General features: G+C 41.3%; 1 protein-coding gene across 1 annotated transcript in view; it reads left to right on the top strand.

Annotated features, from left to right (window-relative positions):
* The first annotated feature begins 2,920 nt into the window (after positions 1–2,920).
* slc6a15 (solute carrier family 6 member 15) overlaps positions 2,921–26,803 on the top strand; it is a 55,925-nt gene continuing 32,042 nt past the window's right edge. The window contains exons 1-5 of the mRNA XM_060922935.1: positions 2,921–2,949; positions 10,278–10,757; positions 23,856–24,013; positions 24,189–24,315; positions 24,449–24,630. Coding sequence (XP_060778918.1) covers positions 10,439–10,757; positions 23,856–24,013; positions 24,189–24,315; positions 24,449–24,630 — 786 coding nt within the window. The 5' untranslated portion in view covers positions 2,921–2,949; positions 10,278–10,438. The remainder of the gene's footprint in view (positions 2,950–10,277; positions 10,758–23,855; positions 24,014–24,188; positions 24,316–24,448; positions 24,631–26,803) is intronic.

Genomic DNA, 26,803 nt, shown 5'->3' with positions numbered 1-26,803 from the left:
TCAGCTGGGATAGGCTCCAGCTTGCCTGCGACCCTGTAGAAGGATAAAGCGGCTAGAGATAATGAGATGAGATAATTAAGGATTGCAATGTAAAATGATTGACATGTGAAATGATTAAGAAGAATAATTTAGAGTAATTTTTATGTTTTTTCCCCTTGTATTACTGATATTCTGGGTTATTTTATGGATTGTACAGGTACAGGATAGGCAAAAATAAGCCTTGGCTTCAGCCTATTCCTTTTTCGGTTACAGTTTGTTAAATTTTTTTGTGTGAAAATGTTTAGTGCAAGCATGTATAATAATTCTTTGTCAGCTGAGTGCACAAAATTTAAGTTTTGTATTGTAGATCTCATCTCATCTCATTATCTCTAGCCGCTTTATCCTGTTCTACAGGGTCGCAGGCAAGCTGGAGCCTATCCCAGCTGACTATGGGCGAAAGGCAGGGTACACCCTGGACAAGTCACCAGGTCATCACAGGGCTGACACATAGACACAGACAACCATTCACACTCACATTCACACCTACGGTCAATTTAGAGTCACCAGTTAACCTAACCTGCATGTCTTTGGACTGTGGGGGAAACCGGAGTACCCGGAGGAAACCCACGCGGACACGGGGAGAACATGCAAACTCCACACAGAAAGGCCCTCGCCGGCCATGGGGCTTGAACCCGGACCTTCTTGCTGTGAGGCGACAGCGCTAACCACTACACCACCGTGCCGCCGTATTGTAGATTGTAACCGAAATAAACCATTCATTCATTCATTTCAGAAATACAGCCCCGTGTTAAGGAAAAAAAACCCTCCTTGATTGACCAATCAGAATTGAGTAATTTGTCCCTATGTTTTATAAACACATTTAACACTAAAGGAGTAGAGCTGAAATAAAACACCTCGTAAAGACAGGCATATGTCACGTGTCATTTCATACATAGATAGATAGATAGATAGATAGATAGATAGATAGATAGATAGATAGATAGATAGATAGATTAGGGTGCATCAGTTGCCCCCTAAAAATGAAAAGTTCCTCCGATCATGATGCATTTTTGTTTTTATGTTCCTTTTGGTAAGAAAACACACTGGGTGAAATATTTTGACAAAATTCAAAAGTTTAATGGTGGCACCAGGAGCTCAAAGTTATGGAAAAAGCTGCTATTTTATGACTTTTATGACAAAATTTCGATCACTTTTCATGAAACATTATGGCACCTTATAGAGTATACCAAATATCTTAGATACACATTTTTAGTACATATTCTAAACATATTATCAAACACAGTTTGAGTTTTAGCTGTTCATTGAATCATTGTTCAACTACTTTTAAACAATACAAATGTATTATGAATCACATTAATGCTTCTCAATCCCTTGCAAAGGTTCTTAACATGATCTCTTGGTCACAAGAAATCAATAAATGGAGTCCAACATTGTGATTCAAACCTTACGCGAAAACATAAAATAAGCGTTTTTTGGCAAAAAATGAACCTCATGGTGCCACCATTAGACTTTTGAATATGGTCAAAAAATTTTACAGGATGCCTTTATTGGTGAAAAGGAACACCCAAACAAAAATGCATCAGATTTTATGAAAGTGAGGGCAACTGATGCACCCTAATATATATATCACAGAGGCACTAATCATGGCAGCACAAGAACAGGCCATAAGCACAAGAGCCATAGAGGCCAGGATCTACCAGAGTAGATCAGACCCAAGATGCAGACTGTGCAAAGAAGCCCCTGAAACAGTCCAGCACATAGTAGCAGGGTGTAAGACGCTAGCTGGATCAGCGTACCTGGAGAGGCACAACCAAGTGGCTGGGATAGTATGCAGGAACATCTGCAACCAGTATGGAATAGAAGTACCCAAGTCCCAATGGGCCATACCACAGAAGGTGGCTGAGAACAACAGGGCCAAGGTTCTGTGGGACTTCAGCTTCCAGACTGACAAACAGATCCTGGCTAACCAACCGGACATAGTGGTGGTGGACAAAGAGCAGAAGAGGGTGGTGGTGATAGATGTGGCGATCCCAGCTGACGCCAATATCAGGAAGAAGGAACATGAGAAACTTGAGAAGTATCAAGGGTTGAAAGAGCAGCTGGAACGGATGTGGAAGGTCAAGGGTTGCGTGGTCCCCGTGGTAGTGGGGGCACTTGGGGCAGTAACCCCCAAACTGGGAGAGTGGCTCCAGCAAATCCCAGGAACAACATCTGAAGCCTCAGTCCAGAAGAGCGCAGTACTAGGAACATCGAAGATACTGCGCAGAACCCTCAAACTCCCAGGCCTCTGGTAGAGGACCCGAGCTTGAGGATGACATAGATACCCACCCACCCACCCCCCCGCCGGGGGTGAGAAGGAGATTTTTTTTTTTTTTTAACCTGCTCTCTGTATTCTTTTGTGCACAATGGAGCAGATAAAACTGGGAAGGAAAGGGACAAAAACAAAACTAAACAAGCAACCTTAAACTTATATCATGTAACGTTTGAATAACCAAAACCAAAGAAATAAATAAACTCTTCTCTACAGTATTAATTAGACCTCAATGACGTTAATTGTTTCCTGCACAAGGCCCTCTGTAGTAACCTGAACCATTCGTAGTAATTATGGGGGGGGGGACACATTTTCAAATATTAATTCTTAAAACAAAACATCTGTCAATGCATACTAGAATGATTTATTTAAATACGGTTAAGTATTAGATCTTTGACTTATATAACTGTGCTAAAAATAACGTCTCTTTTTTTCAGTGTGGGCGTTTAAAATGGCCCGGCCACCCCTACAATGTCGTGAGGATGTAGCTGTCAGTCAGGGCGAAGCGCGAGAGTATTTTACCAACACCGGCTGCAGTTAGTACTATCCGGCTCAGAGTGAGGGGCGCGTGAGCTACCGGAAGTTATCATTCACTCGGACAACGGGAGTAGCCTTGACCATTTCTTCATCCGGAAAAGGTAACTATTATGTGGGGTTTTTTTTAAATTATGAATAATAATAATAATAATATTCACAATATGTATGTTTTCAGTCATCTGAAAATGGATGGATGCGCATGCAGAGCAGACTCAGTGCGGTGTATGATGAAATACCCCACATGTCTGGGCAGTGGCATTTTAGGCAGAGAATAAAAATGCTGTAGGTTATTATTGAGGCTATTTCAGAGTTACACAAAGGTTTGATTTAAAAAAAAAAGCCTATGATGGACTGTAGGAAATGTGTAGCCTGTTAATAGTGGTTAATGCAGATGAAGGGGGGTAAAAGACAGCTTTATTTGTCGTATATAATGGGGACCAGGAGAAGGCTGGGTTTGGGAATATTCAACTTGGGGGGGGGGGAAATGTGCACGTGACCTTCGGATATCCGACCCAATAAGCATTTTTCATTGTGTCGTAAATATTACAATACAAAAATGCATTATTTCCTTTTATATATCGGCCATCAGAGTACTGACCAATCACTGAGCGTGTTTGGGTTCTTATGCAAATGACCTCGTGTATAGCCAAAGAGGCTCAATTATTAAAGTCAGGAGAAAATGCTGATTTTCCGACCAAGCCGAACACTATGAGCGTCTCAATGTCGACTACACACCGGCTAGAATGTAGGGGTTGTTTTACAATCAGGGTACGCAAGCTAAAAATCACATTTAACACTTATTATCTTCAATATCAAAAGGCTTGACTAAATAAACTTGGTTGTTTATTGTAGCCCTGTGATAGCTCTATTTACCATGCAAAAAAAATTTTGGTGATGACGTTATTTTTGTGGCAATATGTCATATTTAGCAAAATTACTCGTGTCATTTAGAAAAAGTGCTTTTTTGACCACAGGTAGCTCGGGATGCACTTAAATCATTCTTTATACCATAAAACACACATTTGGTTCCATATCATTGGAAATATAGTTAAGTTTTAATGTTGAATGCCAGTAAGTTTTCAGACTATTTTGATCAAATTAGTATGTAATTGTGTCAAAAAAATGTCCTCTCCAAGACAGCTAATTTTTCAATATAAAATAACATCTGATTATCTCATCTCATCTCATCATCTCTAGCCGCTTTATCCTGTTCTACAGGGTCGCAGGCAAGCTGGAGCCTATCCCAGCTGACTATGGGTGAAAGGCGGGGTACACCCTGGACAAGTCACCAGGTCATCACAGGGCTGATACGTAGACACAGACAACCATTCACACTCACATTCACACCTACGGTCAATTTAGAGTCACCAGTTAACCTAACCTGCATGTCTTTGGACTGTGGGGGAAACCGGAGCACCCGGAGGAAACCCACGCGGACACGGGGAGAACATGCAAACTCCACACAGAAAGGCCCTCGCCGGCCCCGGGGCTCGAACCCAGGACCTTCTTGCTGTGAGGTGACAGCGCTAACCACTACACCACTGTGCCGCCACATCTGATTATTTTCATCCTAAAATGTGGTCAAGATATTGGGACATAAATATTAAAGAGGGTGGCACGGTGGTGTAGTGGTTAGCGCTGTCGCCTCACAGCAAGAAGGTCCTGGGTTCGAGCCCCGTGGCCGGCGAGGGCCTTTCTGCGTGGAGTTTGCATGTTCTCCCTGTGTCCGCGTGGGTTTCCTCCAGGTGCTCCGGTTTCCCCCACAGTCCAAAGACATGCAGGTTAGGTTAACTGGTGACTCTAAATTGACCGTAGGTGTGAATGGTTGTCTGTGTCTATGTGTCAGCCCTGTGATGACCTGGCGACTTGTCCAGGGTGTACCCCGCCTTTCGCCTGTAGTCAGCTGGGATAGGCTCCAGCTTGCCTGTGACCCTGTAGAAGGATAAAGCGGCTAGAGATGATGAGATGAATGAGAAATATTAAAGACAACTAACACAAAGCTTACAGCCTTCTATTTAAAAGCACTATGGAAGTAGTGGATTCTGAATTGTCAAAAAAAAGTCCTCTCCGAGAATCACTTCATTTGTTTCTCCCAGCCCTGCTTAAAGCTACACTTAATCTTCTTTATCTTATAGCAGATTACACAAAACTACCATACACACATGTCAAAAAATTACCTGAAATCTGTTCTTTAACTTGTCCTTCACTTAAAAACTGGTACAAGAACCAGTTTGAATCAATTTGAATTTTGGACCCCTGTGACAAATTTTGTACCCTGATTGTAAAACAACCCGTAAATAAAACTAAACAATACATTACAGTATGTTTTCCAGACCAAAATCACTCGTCGTATGGGAGTGAAACGACCTGGTTTATTTAAATATTAGGTAACGCATTTTCATTTTGTCTAACTGCATGAGACGCTTCTTCTATAAAATCCTACTATATTGTTCCTGTCATTGTTGCATGATTTATTTTCATGTTACTAAACCACAGGAGACTATCTTCATTAAATTTATACACTCAAACTTGTCGCTGGAGTGGTAGAGTACATCATTTGTACCTTTTTGTATGTATTACCTGAGAAAGTGGCTGTGGTGTGTATGGTTAATTAGCATAAGGCAGGGGTTTCAAATATGTAGCTTGTACTAGCCTTTTAAGAAGAGAAGAAGAAACCTTTACTTGTCACATTCGGACTTCAAGCACAGTGAGTTTCATCCTCTGCATTTAACCCATCTGAAGCAGCGAACACGCACGCCCAGAGCAGTGGGCAACCTCGCTACAGCGCCCGGGGAGCAGTCAGGGGTTCAGTACCTTGCTCAAGGGCACTTCAGCCCAAGGCCTCCCCATGTTAACCTAACAAGTCAAGTCAACTTTATTGTCAAATATGCTATACATGCTTGATAGGGTGCATCAGTTGCCCTCACTTTCATAAAATCTGATGCATTTTTGTTTGGGTGTTCCTTTTCACCAATAAAGACATCCTGTAAAATTTTTTGACCATATTCAAAAGTCTAATGGTGGCACCATGAGGTTCATTTTTTTGCCAAAAAATGCTTATTTTATGTTTTCGCGTAAGGTTTGAATCACAATGTTGGACTCGATTTCTTGTGAGCCAGAGATCATGTTAAGAACCTTTGCAAGGGATTGAGAAGCATTAATGTGATTCATAATACATTTATATTGTTTAAAAGTAGTTGAACAATGATTCAATGAACAGCTAAAACTCAAACTGTGTTTGATAATATATTTAGAATATGTACTAAAAATGTGTATCTAAGATATTTGGTATACTCTATAAGGTGCCATAATGTTTCATGAAAAGTGATTGAAATTTTGTCATAAAAGTCATAAAATAGCAGCTTTTTCCATAACTTTGAGCTCCTGGTGCCACCATTAAACTTTTTTGAATTTTGTCAATATTTCACCCAGTGTGTTTTCTTACCAAAAGGAACATAAAAACAAAAATGCATCATGATCGGAGGAACTTTTCATTTTTGGGGGCAACTGATGCACCCTAATGCTTGACATACAGCACAGATGAAATTTCAGTCCTCTCTGACCCACGGTGCAAACAGGCAATGCAATAAATAAAAACAGAATAACTGAAATAAACAGTATAAACACTCTAGATAAGAAATGGACTAAACACTCACGTGTGTGTGTAATTGGAGCAAAGGGACATAAAATAAGTGAGGTATAGCAGGTAAACATGAAATAAGCAGTATAAACAATAAACTAATAGCTGTTAAGGTGAGGTAGTGCGGAATAGTGCAAATGAGCGAGGTAAAGTGAAATGTGCAGTCCCTGAGTTCAGTGTGTTAATGAACGTTGTGTGTGTGTTTGGGGGGGACTGTGAGGGTGACATGATGTCAGATGCTGAAGGGGGGGCAGGGGGGTGTACAGGCAGAATCTGTGGCAGGGGGAGGAGGGGCAGAACAGGGAGGGAGTTCCTCTAACTGCATGTCTTTGGACTGTGGGGGAAACCAGAGCATGGGGAGAACATGCAAACTCCATACAAAGACCCCCACCAACCGCTGGGCTCGAACCCAGAACCTTCTTGCTGTGAGGTGACGGTGCCAACCATTACACCATCATGCCACCCAAAAAGGTTCTAACTCTGCCAAGAAAATGTCACGTTTATTTTTATAGTGCTTTTAACAATCGACATTATAGCAAAGTAGCTTTACAGAATTTGAATGACCTTTTTTTTTTAAGCTAATTTTTATCCCCAATGAGCAAGCCTGTGGCAAGGGAAAAACTCCTTCAGATGACATGAGGAAGAAACTTCAAGAGGAACCAGACTCAAAAAGGAACCCATCCTCATTTAGGCGCCATCAGAAAACATGATTAACAGTTTTAAAGTGCATATCCTGGACCAAATTTGTGGGGGTTTTTTTAAATATGAAAGTATGTCCCTTTTACACACTCATCCAGAAAGGTAATTTTGCACAAGGCCATCTGTCTACAGCAGAAAAAAATAAAATAAAACGCATCTGGAAAAATCCCAAGGGTGTATGGAGCCAGATTCGTGACGTTACCTGCAGAAGCACCAGCAGGCTGCGCGAGCTTGCACGGTTTCAGTGCACAGCCTGTGTAGACCAAGTTTAGCAGCTAGTGATTTTGCATTGAAATATGGAATTGTCACCTGAGCGCAATGTGGGAAACAATGAGTACTAATCCCATCAAGATTGGTGTTGCTACACCCTCCTACGATACATCTGTTAACCATTTTAATAATTAAGTGATAATGTTGAAGAAATTTGCAGAAAACCACAGGTCGTTTTCTCATAAACAAACCAGCGCTGATGTAGGATTCAGAGGGAGGCGTCCCGTACGCGACGTCGCAAAAATCAATGTTTGCCGGGAAATCCAAATGCCAAGTTTTTTCAGAGGTGGACCAATTTGCCTCAAATGGCTTGATTTTCAACTGAATTTTTCTGGTATTGCGCAAGGTAAAAAAAATTGCGCAAAATGTGACAGATATTTGACCAAAGTTTAATATAAAATAGGAGAATTACATTGAGCTTGCTCCTGAATTTACCCGTGATATGCACCTTAACATGAAGTCCGTTTCATCGATGTTCTAACTGTTCATTGATGGAAACTTGAGTGCAAAACTGTTCATGACAACTGCAGTCCTAAAGTTAGCAAGTCAACTGTCATCCTCAGCCATAAAAGCATTACTGTAAGTGTCCAGAGCGTCTTCCAAGTGTGACTTTCGACTGTCCGTGTGGGGCCGTCCTCCACAGGAGCGATGTGATGAGACTCCAACCAGACGTAGGGCATCAGGATGGATCAGGCAGGTCTGAGGAGCAGAAGAGGTCAGCACCTCGATCTCAGGATTGACATGTAACTTGGGGGAGAGAGAAAACAGGTTGTTGGGTATGCCTAGTGTCACCTGAATAAGTAGAAACGGTATATGTTTTGCGCTGAGTGCAAGCAGGGACTCCGGTAAAACTAACCATGATGCATAACTAAAAGGGGAGAGCCAGAAGGTAACACGGGCATGATGGCACCCGGAGACATAAAGCAGCAGCCGCTACGTTGTCAACAAACTCGAGTGAGCAGGCGAGTAGGGGACTTGCCTGTTGATTATTTTTTTTAATCTGTGTTTTAAAATTATTTTTGGACAGTAACTGAACTAAAATTCGGGGCAGGGGAGAATTCTTTTGTTATTCTGCGAGGAGGCAAAATATTCCACTGACCAAATTGGCTATTTGAACTGTATGTAATTCTTCATTAGGAAGCTAGAAATTTGATCTATAACCCTGATTTTAAGATCATACTAAAGTATGCTAACACTACAAAATGTCGAACAAGGGGGGTGGAGGTGAACACACATTCGGATGATCTATGGTAAAACCATAACTTTTTGAAAAGTTTTCTTGGTGTTGAATTGCACTTAGGCAGCACAGTGGTGCAGTAGCACAGCAAGAAGGTTCCAGGTCCAAACTTGCCGGTTGACTGGAGTCTTTGTCTGGGGTTTGCATGTTCTCCCAGTGCCTGTGTGGGTTTCCTCTGGGTGCCCCGTTTTCTCCCACAGTCCAAAGACGTGCAGGTTAGGTGAACTGGTATGCTAAATTGCCTATAGGTGTGAATGGCTGTATGTCTCTCTGTGATAGATTGGCAGCCTGTCCCTGCCTCTCACTCAGGTGGTGTTTACATTAGACCGTATCCGTATCGTTGTCGTTGCGGATGCACTGTCTGTGCACATTAAAACGCCGGGAAACGACTCCACAGGCGGAACAGTTTGAATCCGCCAGGGCCCACGTATTCAACCCAGTACGTATCGGATCCGGTGCTGTGTAAACATTGAGGAACGAGGATACGCAGTGTTGAGCTCTAGCTGACGTCATTGGACAACGTCACTGTGACATCCACCTTCCTGATTCGCTGGCATTGGTCATGCCACGTTGGTCATGTGACGCGACTGCTGAAAAACCTTCTCCTCTTTAGTCCCAATGACACGGTGTCCCTGATTTCCATAAAGAACTTCAAATTTTGATTCTTATGCTCTCACTCGCTCGCTTGCTCTCTCTTTCTCCTCTCTCTCACACTCTCTTGCGCGCGCTCTCTCTCTCTCGCTCGCTCGCTCACTCAATCTCTCACTTTATGTGCTTGCAAGTGGTGAGTGACTTGCGCATGCCCGATATGCACTGGGATCATGTAACGTGCCGTCTAATTAGTCATGTGATAGCGTATCCGTGTATTGGCGTTGCTGTGTGCACGGGGAACGGTTTTGTTGCGGGCACAGAAATTGTGTGTACGCGAATCGTTTTAAAAATGTTAATCTGATCCGCTGATTCGAAATAATGTAAACGGGGCCTCAGTCAGCTCGGTTTGGCTCCAGCTCAGCCACGATCCTTGGTAGGATGAATGATGAGAAAATGGAATGAATGAATTGCAGTCTGTTCACATGTTTTGTAGGTGATCTCTACTCCCCAGCCTTTTTAAAAAGAACACCTGTGCTATTTCATGCAATTATCCAGTCAGCCCATCATGTGGAAGCAGCACTATGCATAAAATGATGTATAAAAATAGGTTAAGCGCGACAGTTAATTTTGAAGATTGGAAAAACTTCACCATGTTTTATTTCCAGTTTTCAAGTGTCCAGTTTTAGTGAGTCTGTGCCTATTGTAGCCTCAGATTTCTGTCCTTGGCTGACGAGTAGAGCCATCCATTTCAGAGTAAAGTTTTAAAGGTGATGGTCAAATTAAGGTACACCATATTTTGCATTTCCAGGTAACAGATGCATACTAAAGTTATACAAAATAATGTATCCTTAATGGTAACACCTAAGTGACAAAGGTCCAGTTTAATACCTTTTTTTTTATTATAACATTCCTCACTGTCAGAGAAATATGTAAATTAGGTTGTGCGGTCTACAAGGAGTTCACTGTTCTCTTTTTATTCTTTATCCCAACAGCCTGTCATGCAACAATGAGGCCATAAATATCACCCTTGATCCATGACATCTCATTAATATTCCATTTGAAGAGGAGATTTAAGATTGTTCAGGCACACTCCTTGCCCTTCATCCTATACCAATACAGACAGTTCACCCCTTAGGAACGATTGACTTATCAAATGCCCAAAAACAGCAGATCCGTCAAGAGAGAGCTTGACGATGATGTCACAGAGTCTGCCAAAGATCTGCTTTCCAACGAGGATGCATGTGACGAACCATTACAGAAGAGCACCGTGAGCGTGCAAAACGCAGCCGGCTGTGAGGAGCAGCACGTGGAAGAAGGCTCTGATGAGCCTGAGGATGAAGAGGAGGAAGATGAAGGCGAGGAGAGGCCTGCATGGAATAGCAAACTCCAGTATGTACTCGCGCAAGTGGGCTTTTCAGTGGGCCTTGGCAACGTCTGGAGATTCCCATACATGTGCCAGAAAAATGGTGGCGGTGAGTTGTATTTTAAACCCAAGATGATGAATGCATGAATAGATGGTTGCTAAGCACAAGTATTTTGATATAAACATTCAGTGTGTTTCAGGCTGGAGTTTTCCGTTAACTTTTTTACAGTAATGAATTTTCGTTTAAACAGTATCAATTTATTTTATTGATGCATTACTGGATTTGCTTCATGGAAATGGTGTTTAAATCTATTAATTCTGGAAGAATTGATTTTCAACAGTTCCACTGTTTACTTATGCGGTGCTGATTCACTATTAATAACTTTTGCAGAACAGTAGGTGTTAATTCATCAGAGGTTTTGGCAGTGAGGAAAATGAACAATCTGTTCTCCTTGGAGTCTTTCTGTACCATGGCATAGTAGTTGTAAATGTTAGCTGTTACAACAGTCAGGCCAATAAGTATTTATTTGGACAGTGGCACTTTTTTGTTTGTTTTGTTTGTTTTTTTTTTAATTTTGCCTGTGTACCACCACTATGGAGTTGAAATGAAGATATGACTGCCATGTAGACTTTCAGCTTTAATTCAAAGGGTTTAACAAAAATATTGCGTTGCGTTTAGGAATTACAGCCTTTTTAAATACGTAATCTCTCCTTTTACACAGGTGCAAAAGTAATTGGATATTTTACTAAAGTTTCATGGCCAATTATGACCGGTTTCCTCATTAAGTCATGACAGATTGAGATAAAAGGTCTGGAGTTGATTCCAAATGTGAATGAATCTCTTTTTTTTTTTTTTTTTTAATCAGGAGAGGCAAAGCAGGCATTTGCCTGGGGCCCTGAGCTGGAAGGGGGCCCCTGAGGATGGCTGGCTACATTTACTCCACAACAATTTCATGAGAACTCCCTTAAATTGAAAAGATCGAAATTGCCATTACTGTGGACTAATGTAATCAGCAATCATCTCTTACTTCGTTTAATAAAATCTGTGATCAGACATACAGGACATGACAATGACCCTTTTCAGAAACTCCCTTATGGTCCTCATGTCACCAGCTTGTAGAGCAACAAATTAACACCATGAGCGCTAATTATCCTTCAGACAATCTAAAAAGAAATCACAGGTAAGAGGAGGAAAAGAAAACCAAAATGGTGGTAACTGTGAATCTGTTACATTTGAATAAATTAGTTAAGCCAAGGGTTTAATATGTCCCAGCAGATAAATGGGTTGGTTGTTTAATCCAATTCTAAAAACTGCAAGCTAGTCAGTAGCCTAGCTTATTCTGTCTGAACTGTTATTAATGCTAGAGCTGTCAAAATTCTCACATTAACATGTTATCAGCCCTAAGAATGTTGTTAACGCTCTTAAAATATTATTTATTTATTTTTTTAAACTTGCTTGAGGTCAACCATGTGTCGAGAGGCTCACAGGACTGGCACTGATGTCAATTGAACATGATGTTTGAAGGTCTTTGGACATGGAAGACATTTCTGTAGCCATTGCTGTTGCCAAGGCCCACAAGCAGCAGTTTTAAGATTTGTACTACAGTTTTGTAAGCAAAAAGTACAATTAAGACTCAAGACATCTGAAACTAAATTTTTAATTTCTTTGCGTGTGTTTTGTTTTTTTAATAAATAAATTTGCATGTACATACTTGAGGTTTGGAATTACTCTTGACACAGTAACGTCAAGAAATGTTTGTTGATGTGCCTTGGCTGGGTGGGGCCAAGGCCTGGAAACTCCCCTGCTCTCATTGTAGTCCAAAGAGGTGTTGATGCTAGTTAAGGAGGCCATTATTAGACTGGGGGGGAGACCCACAATACCTATCAGAGATAGCAAAAACTTTACAAGTGGCCAAATCAGTAAATTGGTACATTTCTCAAAAAGAAGGAATGTACCGTACCATCAAAAGGCCTATAAGACCATGTTGGTCAACCAGAGTAGATAATTGTAGAATTGTTTCCCTAATGAAGAAACAACTTCACAACATCTCGCCAAGTTGAGAACACACTCGTGGAGGTAGGCCCATCATTGTCAAAGTCTACAATCAAGAGGTGCCTTCATGAATGTTAATATAGATGGTTTACCTCAAAATGAAAACCACTGGTAACACTCAAATAGAAAGGCCAGATTAGACCTTGTTAGAAAGTCTGTCCAGTTCTGGAATTCTTTGGACAGATGAAACCAAAATTAACTTGCCAGAATTTTGGGAAGAGAAGAGTATGTAGCTCATGATCCAGAATGTACATCTGTCAAACATGGTGGACATGTAGTCTGGCTAACGTGACTTCAAAGCTCTGTGAGCATTTGGTCTGGCAAAGATATTAAGCCCAACCGTTTCCCAAAGTGCGTGGTTGACCCGCCTCCCTGAAATGCCTCAGTTTGCTACTGGTCGAAGCCAGAAAAGGCTGTGACGAAGCTTAAACCAATCACATCACTCTTTCCTCTGACGTATGTGACGCGATGGGGCTAACTGGTAGATTAAACTCTTACCAAAGTCGGTCGGGAGCAAGGTGAAAACGTCCTTCCTTTCAATAAATACCTCCAGGGCTGCTCTTTGCTCCGTTTCAATGAGAACTTGCTCCATGTTCGTAATGTTTCTAGTGAATGAAGCGCTTCCGGCATAGATTGTTTACAGAATCTATGGCTTCCGGTCGCAGTTCTACTACGTCACTGCCTTGAACACACCTCTACCCAGGGCCGTTGGAGATGCTCAAAGTTGATTGGCTCCCGATTTTTCGGGAGCTTGGAAGAGCTGTAGATAGCTTGCCTGGCCAGACTAAGCTCACAACAGGCCCTCATGTTGCGTCACGCTTAGGATGGGCGGGCCCAGGCTAGTGGACATGGGCATGTATGGCTACCAATGGAATGGTCACTGGTATTTATTGATGTGACTGCTGATGGAAGTAGTAGGATGAATTCTGAAATGTATAAAGCTATACTTCCTGCTCCGATTCAGTCAAATGCTGCAAAAATAAGATGGCAGTTCGCAGTACAGATGGATAATGACCCAAAATGCACTGTGAAAGTAGTATGTATCTGTTCTTAAAGTGCATATTCTGGACCAATTTCGGGGTTTTTTTATATGAAAGTATGTCCCTTTACACACTCATCCAGAAGGGTAATTTTGCACAAGGCCATCTGTCTGCAGCAGAAAAAAATAAAATAACAAAACGTGTCTGGAAAAATTCCAAGGGAGTCTGGAGCCAGGTTCATGACGTCACCTGCGGAAGCGCCAGCAGGCTGAGGGAGCTTGCATGGTTTCAGTGCACATCCTGTGTAGACAAAGTTTAGCAGCTAGCAATTTTGCATTGAAATATGGAATTGTCACCTGAGCGCAATGTTACTTCATCTTTGGATGAAGAATATAATGAGATGTCAGAATTGAGGCTTCATCTGTTTGGATTTGATAATGATTCAAGTAGTGAAGACGGAGACAACACTGGGGATGTAAATAATACGGCCGTTTTCTCATAAACAAACCAGCACTGACGTAGGATTCAGAGGGAGGCGTCCCGCATGTTGCGTCACGAAAATCAATGTTTGCCGGGAAATCCAAATGCTAAGTTTTTTTCAGAGGCGGACCAATTCGCCTCAAATGGCTTGATTTCAACTGAATTTTTCTGGTATTGTGCAAGGTAAAAAAAATTGCGCAAAATGTGACAGATATTTGACCAAAGTTTAATATAAAATAGGAGAATTACATTGTTCTTGCTCCTGAATTTACCTGTGATGTGCACTTTTAAGGCAAAAAAAAAAATGGAATGTTCTTAAATGGTTGTCAGTCAACCCAACTGAGCATGCTTTTTATTTACTGAAGGCAGAAAGGCCCACAAACAAGCAGCAACTGAAGGCCCCTGCAGCAAAGGCCTGGCAAAGCATCTCAAGGGAAGAAACTGAGCATTTGGTGATCTCCATTGGGTTCCAGATTTCAGACAGTCATTGATTGCAAAGGATTTGCATCCAAGTATTAAAAATGGTGCTTTATATTTATAATTGTTAGTTTGTCCAATTATTGTTGAGCCTGTGAAAACGGAGGGACTTCCTAAACTGTTAATGCAATATTTTTGTTTAAACCCCTTAAATTAAAGCTGAAAGTCTACACTTTGGTCACGACTTGATTTTGCTTCCTTTCAAATCCATTGTGGTGGTGTGTAAGTCTAAAGTCCTTCCTGTACCATGCCCTGGTCTTCCTAGGCAGTCTCCCATCCCAGTACAAACTAGGCCCTTAAGGTGCATTGGGTGGCACCAATCTCCATTTCCATAGCCCTCTGCCTCTCATGTATACAGCTAAGGTTACTGTGGGGGCTAGTCCTCTGGTAACCACGAGAGTTTGACTCCCTGCTCACATCTGTATTGCAGCGTGCCTTGCTAGATGGCAGTAGAGACCCCCCCCCTTTTATTTATTTATTCATTTATTTATTTATTTTTAAATGATCTTTGGTCTGACCCGACTCGCGAACTTGAACTTATGATCTCCCAATCGAGAGGCAGACACGCTAACCACTAGGCCAGCTCACTGTATTGTGGTGGTGTCCAGAGGCAAATTTTACAAAAATTGACCCTATCCAAATACTTATGGAGTGTATATGAATGTGATAATGAAATCCTGCAATAGTTTTTACTGTATTTAACCTAAAGAGAATGTAGGAACTATCCAGAAGCATCATTCCTCACTGCAAGTTGCACTGCAGCTGCTGACAGGAAGGGAGTAACCACTCCTCGGATGCACAGTACACCATGCCTCAAGTTCCATTTCAGCTGAAGGGCCTTTGAAGAGTGGAAAAAGGTCAGATGATGTTTTTCAATTCTTCATCTGTCCAGTTTTGGTGCACCTGTGCCCTTGGATTCCTGTTCTTTGCTGGCATGAATGGAACCCAATGTGGTCTAATGCTGTTGTAGCCCATCTGCCTTGAGGTTTGGTCTGTTGTCCAATCTTGGATGCTTTTCTGCATCACTGTGGTTGTAAGGAGTGGTTATTTGAGTTACTATAGCCTTCTCGTCAGCTCAAACCGGTCTGCCCATTCTCCTCTTACACTTGCAGAAGCCACTTGCTGGGTGGGGTTCCCCCCAAATGTAAATTCTAGGGGGGGGGGTGAGAGAGAGAAGGAAAGAAACAAACATCTGACATCAGTCATGCAGTAATTTCATGGAGATCCTGTTTTTCATTCCGGTCAAGAAAGGAGCCACACCTGGCTCTCTGTAGACTTTTCAGGTTTGGCTTATTGGTTGAAATGTTAATTTGCACTCTCACCAGGGCCCATTCTGGATATGATTGGACACCCTTGGCGTGTAAGATTTATGTAAGGTCTTGCCTTTCAAAAATAAAATGAAGCTGCTAAAAATTGATGGTACCAAGCATACAAGGGGATTATCCTGTCTCTCTGTTCTGTGTGCAAGCCTTTTCTTGTACTGAAAGCATTAGCCAATTGAATATGGAAAATTCAGAAACAAGGCTTCATGTCGTGATGAAGTACCTACAAAATAAGGCGTATCTTTGCTTGCGTCTGTTTCTGACAGTGACCTACAGCAGTTTTCCAATGCTTACTCGTGCCTACTTCTGTCTACTAGCTGGATTTAAGGGTCATTCTGTATATATTGGGTTTATAGACACTGTCTGCTTGCAGTGTTTTTTAATTAGGGTTTGTGCATTTCCATGAGTAAGTATGGTCAGCCATAAAGACAGTGGGTTTTGTTTTTGTTTTTTTAAATGTTTGAGGTAATCAATATAGGGTATATGTCATGATTTCCAGGTCATTTATAAGTGAATGTGGCTGCCCTCCTGCGCTGGTCTGTAATTAGATTAAAGAAGCCAGGCAGCGTGTGTGCCATTGACCTAAACCCATCTGTCTCTGTGCTTGCTTTCTCTGCCCTAAACAGCTCCTCACCATCACACTGCACAGCTGTAGCTGCTAACAGGCTAGCACACTCCTGCTCTGTCACAGTACCATAACCTAATTACCACCTTTTGTAGCATAAAAATGATCTCTCTAATTTTTTTTTGCTCCCCCCCCCAAAAAAAAAACTATTTTTATTGGTTTATCAATATTACAATTTGACAGTGGACAGCACAGTGTAGTGTGAATAGCACTGTCGCCTCACAGCAAGAAGGTTCTGGGTTCGAGCCCAGTGACCGATGGGGGTCTTTCTGTATGGAGTTTGCATGTTCTCCCTGTGTCTGTGTGGGTTTCCTCTAGGTGCTCTGGTTTCCCCCACAGTCCAAAGACATGCAGGTTAGGCTAATTGGTGGCTCTAAATTGACTGTAGGTGTGAATGGTTTTGTCTCTGTGTCAGCCCTGTGATGATCTGGCGACTTGTTCAGGGTGTACCCCGCCTCTCACCCATAATCAGCTGGGATAGGCTCCAGCTTGTCTGCGACCCTGTACAGGATAAGCGGTTACGGATAATGGATGGATGGACAATTGACAGTACATGGTAATAAAATTTGTGCGCATATGATCATGCAAACAGAACGTTAATGTCTGGCCAAAGTTGGCAGTGAAAGAACTTTGACTTCGGCCAGCTTTCAAGAAGTACACTTGTGTTAAACTTGGGTGGACATACACACTGACAGACGTAATGCAGATTACAATTTAGAGACACAAAACAAAAATTTAAAAAGGGGGGGCCTTTGTGAATATTATGTTCTACATAAAGGAAGCTTTGCTTACAATGGAGGTAGAAAGGAGGTGGGTTTGTACAGCGTTTATCTACACTAACGTACAATACTCAAACTAAAGGTGACACAGATGTATAAAGTGGCAGAGGGGAATTGAATTGACTCCAGAAATTCAAGAAGAGGGTTCCATGTCCTGTAAAACTGTGGCGGAGCCATGCAACGTAGTCCTCATCTTCTCTAGCTTAGAATGGGACAAAAGGTCTTTTAGCCAGTGAAAGACTGTTGGTGGAGTGGAAGATTTCCATCTCCGTAACATTAATCTCCTAGCTAATAGAGTGGCAAATGCTATGAAGTTAGCCTTATATTTAAGTCTCAGTAGGGTGGAGGGTAGCACACTGAACAAAATGGTTACTGGAATAGGATCAAAAGGTACATTTTTAATATAGTAGATAGAATATTGAAGATGTCAGTCCAATAGTTGTGGAGAGGGGGGCAAGACAAAAACATGTGTATTAAAGAGGCTGGGGCTTGCTAGCATCGGTCACAGAGGGGGCTTATGCGTGGGTATATCTTGGAGTGCTTCTCCTTACTCCAGTATGTACAGTAGAGAATCTTAAACTGTAGGAGGCCTTGATTGGTACAGAAAGAGGAGGAATGTACTCAATACAAGACTTTCTCCCAAATGTCCTCATCATGCACCTCTCTAGGATCCTGTTTCCAGAAGGTCTTAATGGAAGATAACACGTTTGTATTTGGAGCAAATTGTACTATACATGCAGAATATAATGCCCTTTTCACAAAGAGCTGGTTTTAGAAATGTATCAATTTGTGTATTTTCTGGTTTAAAAGGAAGGTCAGAAATCTTGACATGGACTATGGCTCTGCAGATACTGAAAAAAAAAATTATTTATTCAAAGGAAATGTCTGTTAGTTGCTGAAATGAAGCAAAAGTTCCACCAATGTACGCATCACTGAAAGAAGTGATGCCTGCTTGTGCCCATGCTGAGAGCCTTGTCCATTAGTGATGGAGGGAAAGAATGGTTGTGTTGAATGGGGCCGTGGGGTGACCAAGACTGTATGCTAAAGTCTTTTAAATTGCATCCAGGTTCTGAGGGTAGATTTTAATTTTTTTAAATGTTTGAATGATTGCTTAGCATGAGTGTCAAATAGTCCATTGTGAGTTACTGAAAACATGATTCATGCATAATAAGAATGAGAAGCACTCGGTGGCACAGTAGAGTAGTGGATAGCACTGTCGCCTCACAGCAAGAAGGTTCTGGGTTCGAGCCCAGTAGCTGACGGGGGGCCTTTCTGTGTGGCGTTTGCATGTTGCCTGCGTGGGTTTCCTCCGGGTGCTCCGGTTTCTTTCACAGTCCAAAGACATGCAGGTTGGGTTAATTGGTGGCTCTAAATTGACCATGAGTGTGACTGGTTGTTTGTGTCAGCCTTAAGATGATCTGGTGACTTGTCCAGGGTGTACCCTGCCTCTCGCCCATAATCAGCTGGGATAGGCTCCAGCTTTCCCGCAACCCTGTGCAGGATAAGTGGTTACGGATAATGGCTGGATGGAAGCACTCATTAGAATTTGATGATGTACATTGTTGAGTAATAGTGTTAACTTGTATGGATAAAGCTTAGAGATTGTTTGTTGTATTGGCAAATTATGTAGTATCCCATATACTGTGCTGCTGTATTATGGTTTTATTTTTTAATATGGTTCTTAACCCACTCAGGACTGTGACGTCACCTGCGACATGAAAGATCTTAAATATTGCTTAGTAATTTACAAACGCTTGCTTACTTTAAATACTTCAGTTCCACTCCTACCGTCGTGTGTGTGTGTGTGTGTGTGTGGGGGTTAAATCTAACCAAGCATTCCACTGAAGTTTTGGATTTTTATTTACAGTTTGATTTTTGAGATGGATTTTGGTTCTCAAGTGTATTGCTGCCTTGGCAGAAAAAGAAAAACTGATCAGTATCATGTTTATGTGAAATTTGTGACGTTTTTCCATGTTTTTAGTAATATTTTCGCTATGACCTTTTTATTAATTAGACAAAAACATCATACATCGTACCTGATTATACGGTAGTTGCTTTTTAATGGTGTGGAAAGTCCAGAAACAAGCTCCTGGTATTAATGTATGTTATAACAGCTATAAGCAGTCACTTCCTCACGTGTGTGTGTGTGTGTGTGTGTGTGTGTGTGTCTGTCTGTGTCTCTCTCTCCTCTTTTTTGAAGTTCATAAGCCAAAAAAGCAGCTGCAGAGCTCTGTCAGGTGACACTGGAGACTCCTTCCAAAAAACATAAATAAACCTCCCCTCCCAGAAAAGTTCACCATATCAATGATTACCCATGTCTTATTTATGTTTTATGTGGAGCCTCCAACATGCGCATGAATGTAATCTTTGGGGTCAGAACTGCTGCTATAAAAATTAATCAACACCTGACCCATCTGAATCAGCATTCAAAACCTTGCACTAATTACAGTTGCCCCATCGTACGTGATCTGCATGTCTTTGAACTATGGGGGGAAACCAGAGCACCCGGAGGAAACCCACACAGACGCGCAAACTCCAGTTTCTCCAATTAACTTGCTTACAAGTGGTGATCCCACATTACAGCTGCATTAAGGTTTGTGGTGAAGAAGAGTACAATGGAAGCCCACTGGGATGGATGAGGGCTTGACTGAAATGGAAACGGTGCATACCAGCTCTGATGCAAATGGAGGTAACCTTCTGAATGAGTCTGTGGTAAGGGAGGCATGCAGATACCACACAGGGCTTTATCTCATTTGAGAGACAGGAAGAGAGAAAGTAAGTATCATTTCTTGCCAACCCGATCACGTGCTGTAAGCCTCGGTCAGTAAAACAGTTAAGCCTTTTTACTTGTTTAACACTATATGTTCACTGTTTCTGCTGAGAGCATTACAAAAGGAATGTTTTCTACTCTGCCATTGAAAATATAATGTATCTGCTTTGCTTCCCCATCCTGCTTCTTTTAAACTAGCTGGAAAAAAGCCCTGTTTTTAATTGCAGCAGACTTCATTTATTTGCTTACTGACTGACAAAGGTTAAATTTGGATTCATGAAGTGGGGAAGCTACATTTCTTTCAAGGGAGTAAAGTGTGAGAACAGTGCTGTTCATTTTGTGTGTTCTCAACAGAAATTTTGGTTAAAATCTAGTTTCTGGATCTCTGTGCCTATCCTAAGGGCTTAATTCAACTAACTGATATATATATAATTTTTTTTTTTTTTTGGGTGGCCAGACCTTGGATTTTTCAATTGTATCAAAATGCCTTTTATAAGTTTTCTAGCAAACAGAGTAAAGTCTAAAAGTTAAAGTAGGAATGAGTGTTTGGTTTGCTTTGAAGATGAAGTATCCAGTTATTTAGCACAACTCTGGATTATGGTCGTCATACAGTAATTGAAAAAATACTCCTTGATATAGGAAGGGGTTTATTGCAATTATCTAAAATGTAAATAGCTTAATAAAATAATTGAAATAACTACATAGTTTTCCTTTCTTTCGACCTTGTTTAATTTTTTTATGAAGGGGGGGGAACAAAGCTTTTCTTTAAACTCTTGTATGTAAATTTCACTTGACTTCATTCTTTATCAAATTGTCAATAATAAATGTCCTATAATTTAAAGGAGATATGCAGAACCTTTTTATTTTTAAATGTATTTGAGTGAATATCTCCATCCTTGACTCTTGTATGCTGCATAAATGGGAATAAAAAATATATATTTTTTTGAGAATTAAAATAGACCGCAAAGTTGGTATTCGAGCTGCTCTGCTGAGCCAGCCAGCCCTGAGTGCGTGATGTCACAGCAGGAACCGGTTTTAAGGCTGAGGCCTTTTACAGCTATAGACCAAAGTCATATAAAAATTTAGGTGAAAGTAAGAAATCCCGTTACTGACTTGCTCAACTAAGACTGATTTGACTTTGTTGATTGTGGGTTGACTCTCATTAAAACAGGATAGGTGTTATAACTTATGCAGCATACATGTACGTGCATGCATTTTCACTGATAAAACGTAAAAGGCTAATTAAATAATCAGATGAACTGGGACAATCTCATTCTGAAGCAAATTAAATAATCTTGTACCGGTAACTTAAACACACAATACAAGTTACATGTATTAATCTAAATGCAGGTAAACAAGGTTTTTTTTTTTTTTTTTTTTGGTATATCCAAATGAGAGTCGGAGCTTACCCGTCTGCGTTCTCGCTTCTTGAAGGCCGATCTTGTGGCTGACTGTTTTGAAACAATCTGACTTTCAGTTGTTCGTTCAGTTCTCCGTTCATTCGCTTCTTCCACGTAAGGGCAAGATATTGCTGCTGAGGCAAGCATATCCAGTGGAGAAATCAGACAGCTGCTCCACTCATTCTCTATTTTCTCCATGCTGAGTACTCCGCCATTACTGCTCAGCTCACACAATTACTAAAACCCGGGATGGGACGTCACCAGTTTTGGCAACAAATGCGGGGAGGTCACTGCCCAAGCGATAATGTCCCATTCCGTCCTGGGTTTTAGCAACAACCCTCGGCTCACGCTCCGGGAGAACTGGTGCAACTGAACTTTTCTTTCCTTTTCTTGTAGTTTACTTTTCCTTTAATTGTTGATACTGCACCCTCTTTCAATATGGGCTTATAGCCAACACTCCTCAACAGATCAGAGGTCTCGTACGAGTCTTCAGTAAAATGTGCAGAGCAGAGGAGAGACCACTTCATAGGCACCCAATGTGCCTGTGAACTACTTGCAAAACGCGTCCAAATCTTTGCAGTTTGAACATTCTTGGGCCATGAATGCAACATAAGTCCACCTTCTGTCATGTTGCTGCACCGGCCAGCAACACATCTACGGGGCATGGCGATAAATTAACTCAAAATGGAAGCTCGAAGTTGCAGTCAGCTCTGTGTTTCAGTATAGCGGAAATGGCGACGTCACAGATGTCAAGGTCATTCACTCTGACCGCTGCCTATAGGAATCATTTTATAGACTATATTTCAGTCTATAAATCTATATTAGATTTATTGTTAGCACTTGACTATTCCTATGCCATTCTTGAGGTCTCAAGGCATTTAGAGACAGTGAGTCCATGGTTCTGTGTATCTCCTTTAAGCTTAGCACTTTAATAAAGGCAAAACAAACCTGGAAGTTGGCTGTAACGGTGTGCTGTGTCAGGGTATGTACTGGTGTGGGGTTTTTTTTTTTTTTTTTTTTTTTAAATTTATAATTTGGAGGGAGGATTGGTGACTAACATACAGGCTACATCAAACATGGCGGTTTCAAGATGGCAGAGTGGGGAAATACAATTGCTCATTTTCAATCAGAATCTCAGTAACTTTCATTGAAAAATCCATCAAAATCCACCTTATTATATTTTTCATTTTTTCTTTCCTTGTCTATAATTGTAAAGCGTCCTTGGGTTTTTTGAAAGGCGCTATAGAAATTATTATTTATTATTATTTATTATTATTATTATTATTATCAAACATCTTTAAACATGATCAGTAAGTATTCATAATAAAGATGAAGTGTTCTTGGATATTTCGTGCTAAAGAACTTGGAGTTGTGCAAAGAGACTTTAGAACTTGTGCTAAAAGACTTTTTTTTTTTTGGTGCTAAATAACCGTAAACCAAAGATGATATCCAGTGGTTGTTACTGCAGTGTTAGAATTGGATTTTCTATGCAAAGCATCATGAACATGGATAACATTGTTGTGATGGTAACAATGATTTATACCATAGTGTTCATTATTTAGATTTGTCATTTATACCAGACTTGCTAGATTTGCCAATTGTCAGTGCTTAGCTCCACTCAACTATATTTCAGTCTAAGGAATCAAACTTCAGGAGATTCTTAGCTTAGTTTTGTTGTGGTGAACTGAACTGATTCATTTAATTAATTTATTCGCATAACATTGCTGAATGCTCCGTTCTGATTAATCAGAAGATGTTTTAATTTTCTTTTAATATGGCTCTGGCAAAGTAAAACAGAGGTTCATATTAATGTTTTGTTCTAATACATTGAGCCTATAGTAACAGTTCTATAGGGACTTGTATGGCAGACGCTTCATGTTTTTTAGCATTTTTGGAAGAGTGTTCTGACTTCTTTTAACAGTCAGAGGTAAGGCTGTTCCTTTAAGTTTTCCAACACAGGAAAGTGTTTTGGGCAAAGAAATTGTTTCTCACCGACAAGCTACACTTTTCCTATCTACGGTATAAAACTTCAGGACTGTGAAGAGAGGGAGGTGATTGGGATGACCGTTTGAAGCTACTGTAATGCTAGTGATAACCAGAACTAGCTTGTTTCACAGACGATCCACAACATTGAATGTAACTTTTTAAATATTCATTACTTCAGTAAACAACCATGATTGCTGGCAAATGATGTAACAGGAATGAAATGTCAGGATATGCATCACAGCAGCTCCTTGTTAATAATATAACAGCATGCACTGCCAAGTTTTTATTCCTTGCGTGTATTCCATTAGTTCTGTGAGCCTCCTTTGTGTTTATAGGAGCCTACTTGGTGCCGTACGTCATCCTGCTTCTGGTGATTGGAATCCCACTGTTCTTTCTGGAGCTGGCTGTGGGCCAGCGCATGCGCTGTGGCAGCATTGGCATTTGGAACTACATCAGCCCTCGACTGGGTGGGATCGGCTTTGCCAGCTGTGTGGTTAGTTTAGCACAAAGGTTCCGTCTGGTAGTCTTTATGCGTCTCCCCAAAATTGGCCAAGGTCGACTAGCATTGCCTGACAGTGGGATAATAAAGCTAATTATAAAAGTGAGATGAGGTATTTGATGGCTGCATCTTGTTCTATGGCTCTTCCATAAGTCCCTTGTCCTCACAGGTGTGTTTCTTTGTGGCCCTTTATTACAATGTCATCATCGGGTGGAGCCTGTTCTACTTCTCACAGTCATTTCAGCAGCCTCTACCCTGGCACGAGTGTCCTCTTGTCAAAAACAAGACTGCCACATGTGAGACAGCACCTTAATGTTTCCATTCCTTATGTTATGTAAAAAATTTTTTCTTACTACAGTATTATGCAAATAAGGACAAATAGGATACAAATCTGAATCAGTCTCCATCTTGTTCTCATGTTCTTTTCAGATGTGGTGCCAGAGTGTGACAAGAGCTCGGCCACTACCTACTACTGGTACCGTGAGGCTCTGGATATATCCGACTCCATCTCGGAGGGTGGTGGACTCAACTGGAAGATGACCTTGTGCCTGCTGACTGCGTGGTCCATGGTGTGTCTGACCATGATCAAAGGCATTCAGTCCTCCGGGAAGGTAAGATTGAAGAACGATGTTCATAAATGGAAAGTAGTGGTGGCTTTTGTAGGACAGCATATCAGTATGAGGAGGACACACAGTGGCAGTGATGAGCGCACGCTGGATATATGTGTGGAGTTGAAAAGAATGTAGTATAGAATTGCTGGGTTTCACATGACGTCACATCCACCTCATTAGTTGTTCAAAACTTTAGCTGGTGGTCTACCAAAACTCAGTTGACAAAGCGTTTTGTACGGAGAAGATGCATTGCTTGCATGAAAAATGCCTTATGCCTGCGTTGTTTTAGGTTGCTCAAATTGATCAAACTGTGAAACTGATAAAAGTTTCTTCAGGGTTCCCTGTGAACTAATAAAGGGTGAATGAACACAGGATTTCACAAAAAGACGTTGAGAAAGGTGGCTTTTGAACCTCTTGCTGAAATCGAAGGGAGCCGAGTCGAAGAATGCTCAAGTTTGCAGTGATCACTTGGTGAAAGGTTTATATCTCCCCTCTCAGCTGTCCTTAGTGTTTTCCAAGTACTTTTCTTGCTGTGTCGTTATTTTATGGTACCTTTTTTAGTCACGAAGTTCTGAAGTCCCCAGCTGTTTCCTTGTTTCCTCCTCACAAGTCCATATGCATGAAAGTCACAACAAAATTCTTACCCAGCCATACAGTTACAATGCACTGTGATCACTTCTCCGTCTTGTTTAATGAAGATCCAGGTCTTTTAAAGGGGTTTCTGATCTTTTTGAATGATTTACCTGAGAGATAAGAGCCAACACAAGTGAGAATCAAGCGAACTGTTTTGTTTACACTTCAACTTGCAGCGCTCTGTTGTAAAGACATGAACGAAAAGCTTAAAATAAATCCCTTATACGGGCAAAAACAATACAGGATTGATTCGGCAGCGACTTGATAGCGAGGTCCTTTACCCAGCCACATACAAAAAAGTTGTAAGCCTCCATACTCTTCCATGCTTTCATCTGTTTTGCGGTGTAGAAGGACGTCTGCAACACCAGATAGTTCGAGATGTCGGGGAACTCGACTGAAGGGTAGTTTTCGAGATTGTATGACCTCCTTCTTTCCCCAGACTGTAGGGGTCGATTCCATTGCACATAGCAATCTTCTGAATGTATCTAAAGCGAGCAGTGGCTTCTAGATTACGAGCATACTCTAAGTTATCGCTAGGTGTTTGCACTACAGCAGCTGTTTAGACCACCAGCTACTTCACTTCTGGTAAAACCGCCAAGAAAAATCACGTGACTGAAACCCAACAATAGACTGCAAATATGTGCACTGGTAAAACCTTAGTACCATACTAGAGGTGTGCTCCAGGACACAACAAAAAATTTGCAGGACTGGGCTGTTCTTATTTTCTTGAGTGGGAGTCGGTGTTAAGAAAGGCCATGTTTGCGTTTAACATGTAATGCCATGCAAGACCCACACACATGATGCATTTACCGCTTTTGTTCATTCATCATCAGGGACTGCTTTATTCTGGTCAAGGTGGTTTATAGAACACATTCATCACCTTCCAAAAAATAAAAAGCAAGCCAAGAACACATGATGGTAATTAAAATACTTATTTTTAAAGGGAGAGAGACTTCAATATTTTTCAAGTGTTTTAAATAATCTCATCTCATTATCTGTAGCTGCTTTATCCTGTTCTACAGGGTCGCAGGCAAGCTGGAGCCTATCCCAGCTGACTACGGGCGAAAGGTGGGGTACACCCTGGACAAGTTGCCAGGTCATCACAGGGCTGACACATAGACACAGATAACCATTCACACCTACGGTCAATTTAGAGTCACCAGTTAACCTAACCTGCATGTCTTTGGACTGTGGGGGAAACCGGAGCACCCGGAGGAAACCCATGCGGACACGGGGAGAACATGCAAACTCCACACGGAAAGGCCCTCGCCGGCCACGGGGCTCGAACCCGGACCTTCTTGCTGTGAGGCGACAGCGCTAACCACTACACCACCGTGCCACCCCGTTTTAAATAATATTTTAATATTTAAAAAAAAAACAATTGGAACAGAAACTTTGATCCAAGTAATGCACATATGACATATTTAAAAAAAAAAAAAAGAAAATCAAAAGGATAAACTCCAGAGTGCAGATGTTGGATTGAAAACTGCAGTTTGTTTTAGGAAACAGCCATAATAATAAAACCATTAATAAAACAATG

The sequence above is a fragment of the Neoarius graeffei genome, chromosome 6 (assembly GCF_027579695.1).
Source record: "Neoarius graeffei isolate fNeoGra1 chromosome 6, fNeoGra1.pri, whole genome shotgun sequence".
In the NCBI taxonomy this organism is placed as follows: Eukaryota; Metazoa; Chordata; class Actinopteri; order Siluriformes; family Ariidae; genus Neoarius; species Neoarius graeffei.
Note: the sequence above shows the minus strand (reverse complement) of the source record. Positions and strands in the feature narration are given on the sequence as shown.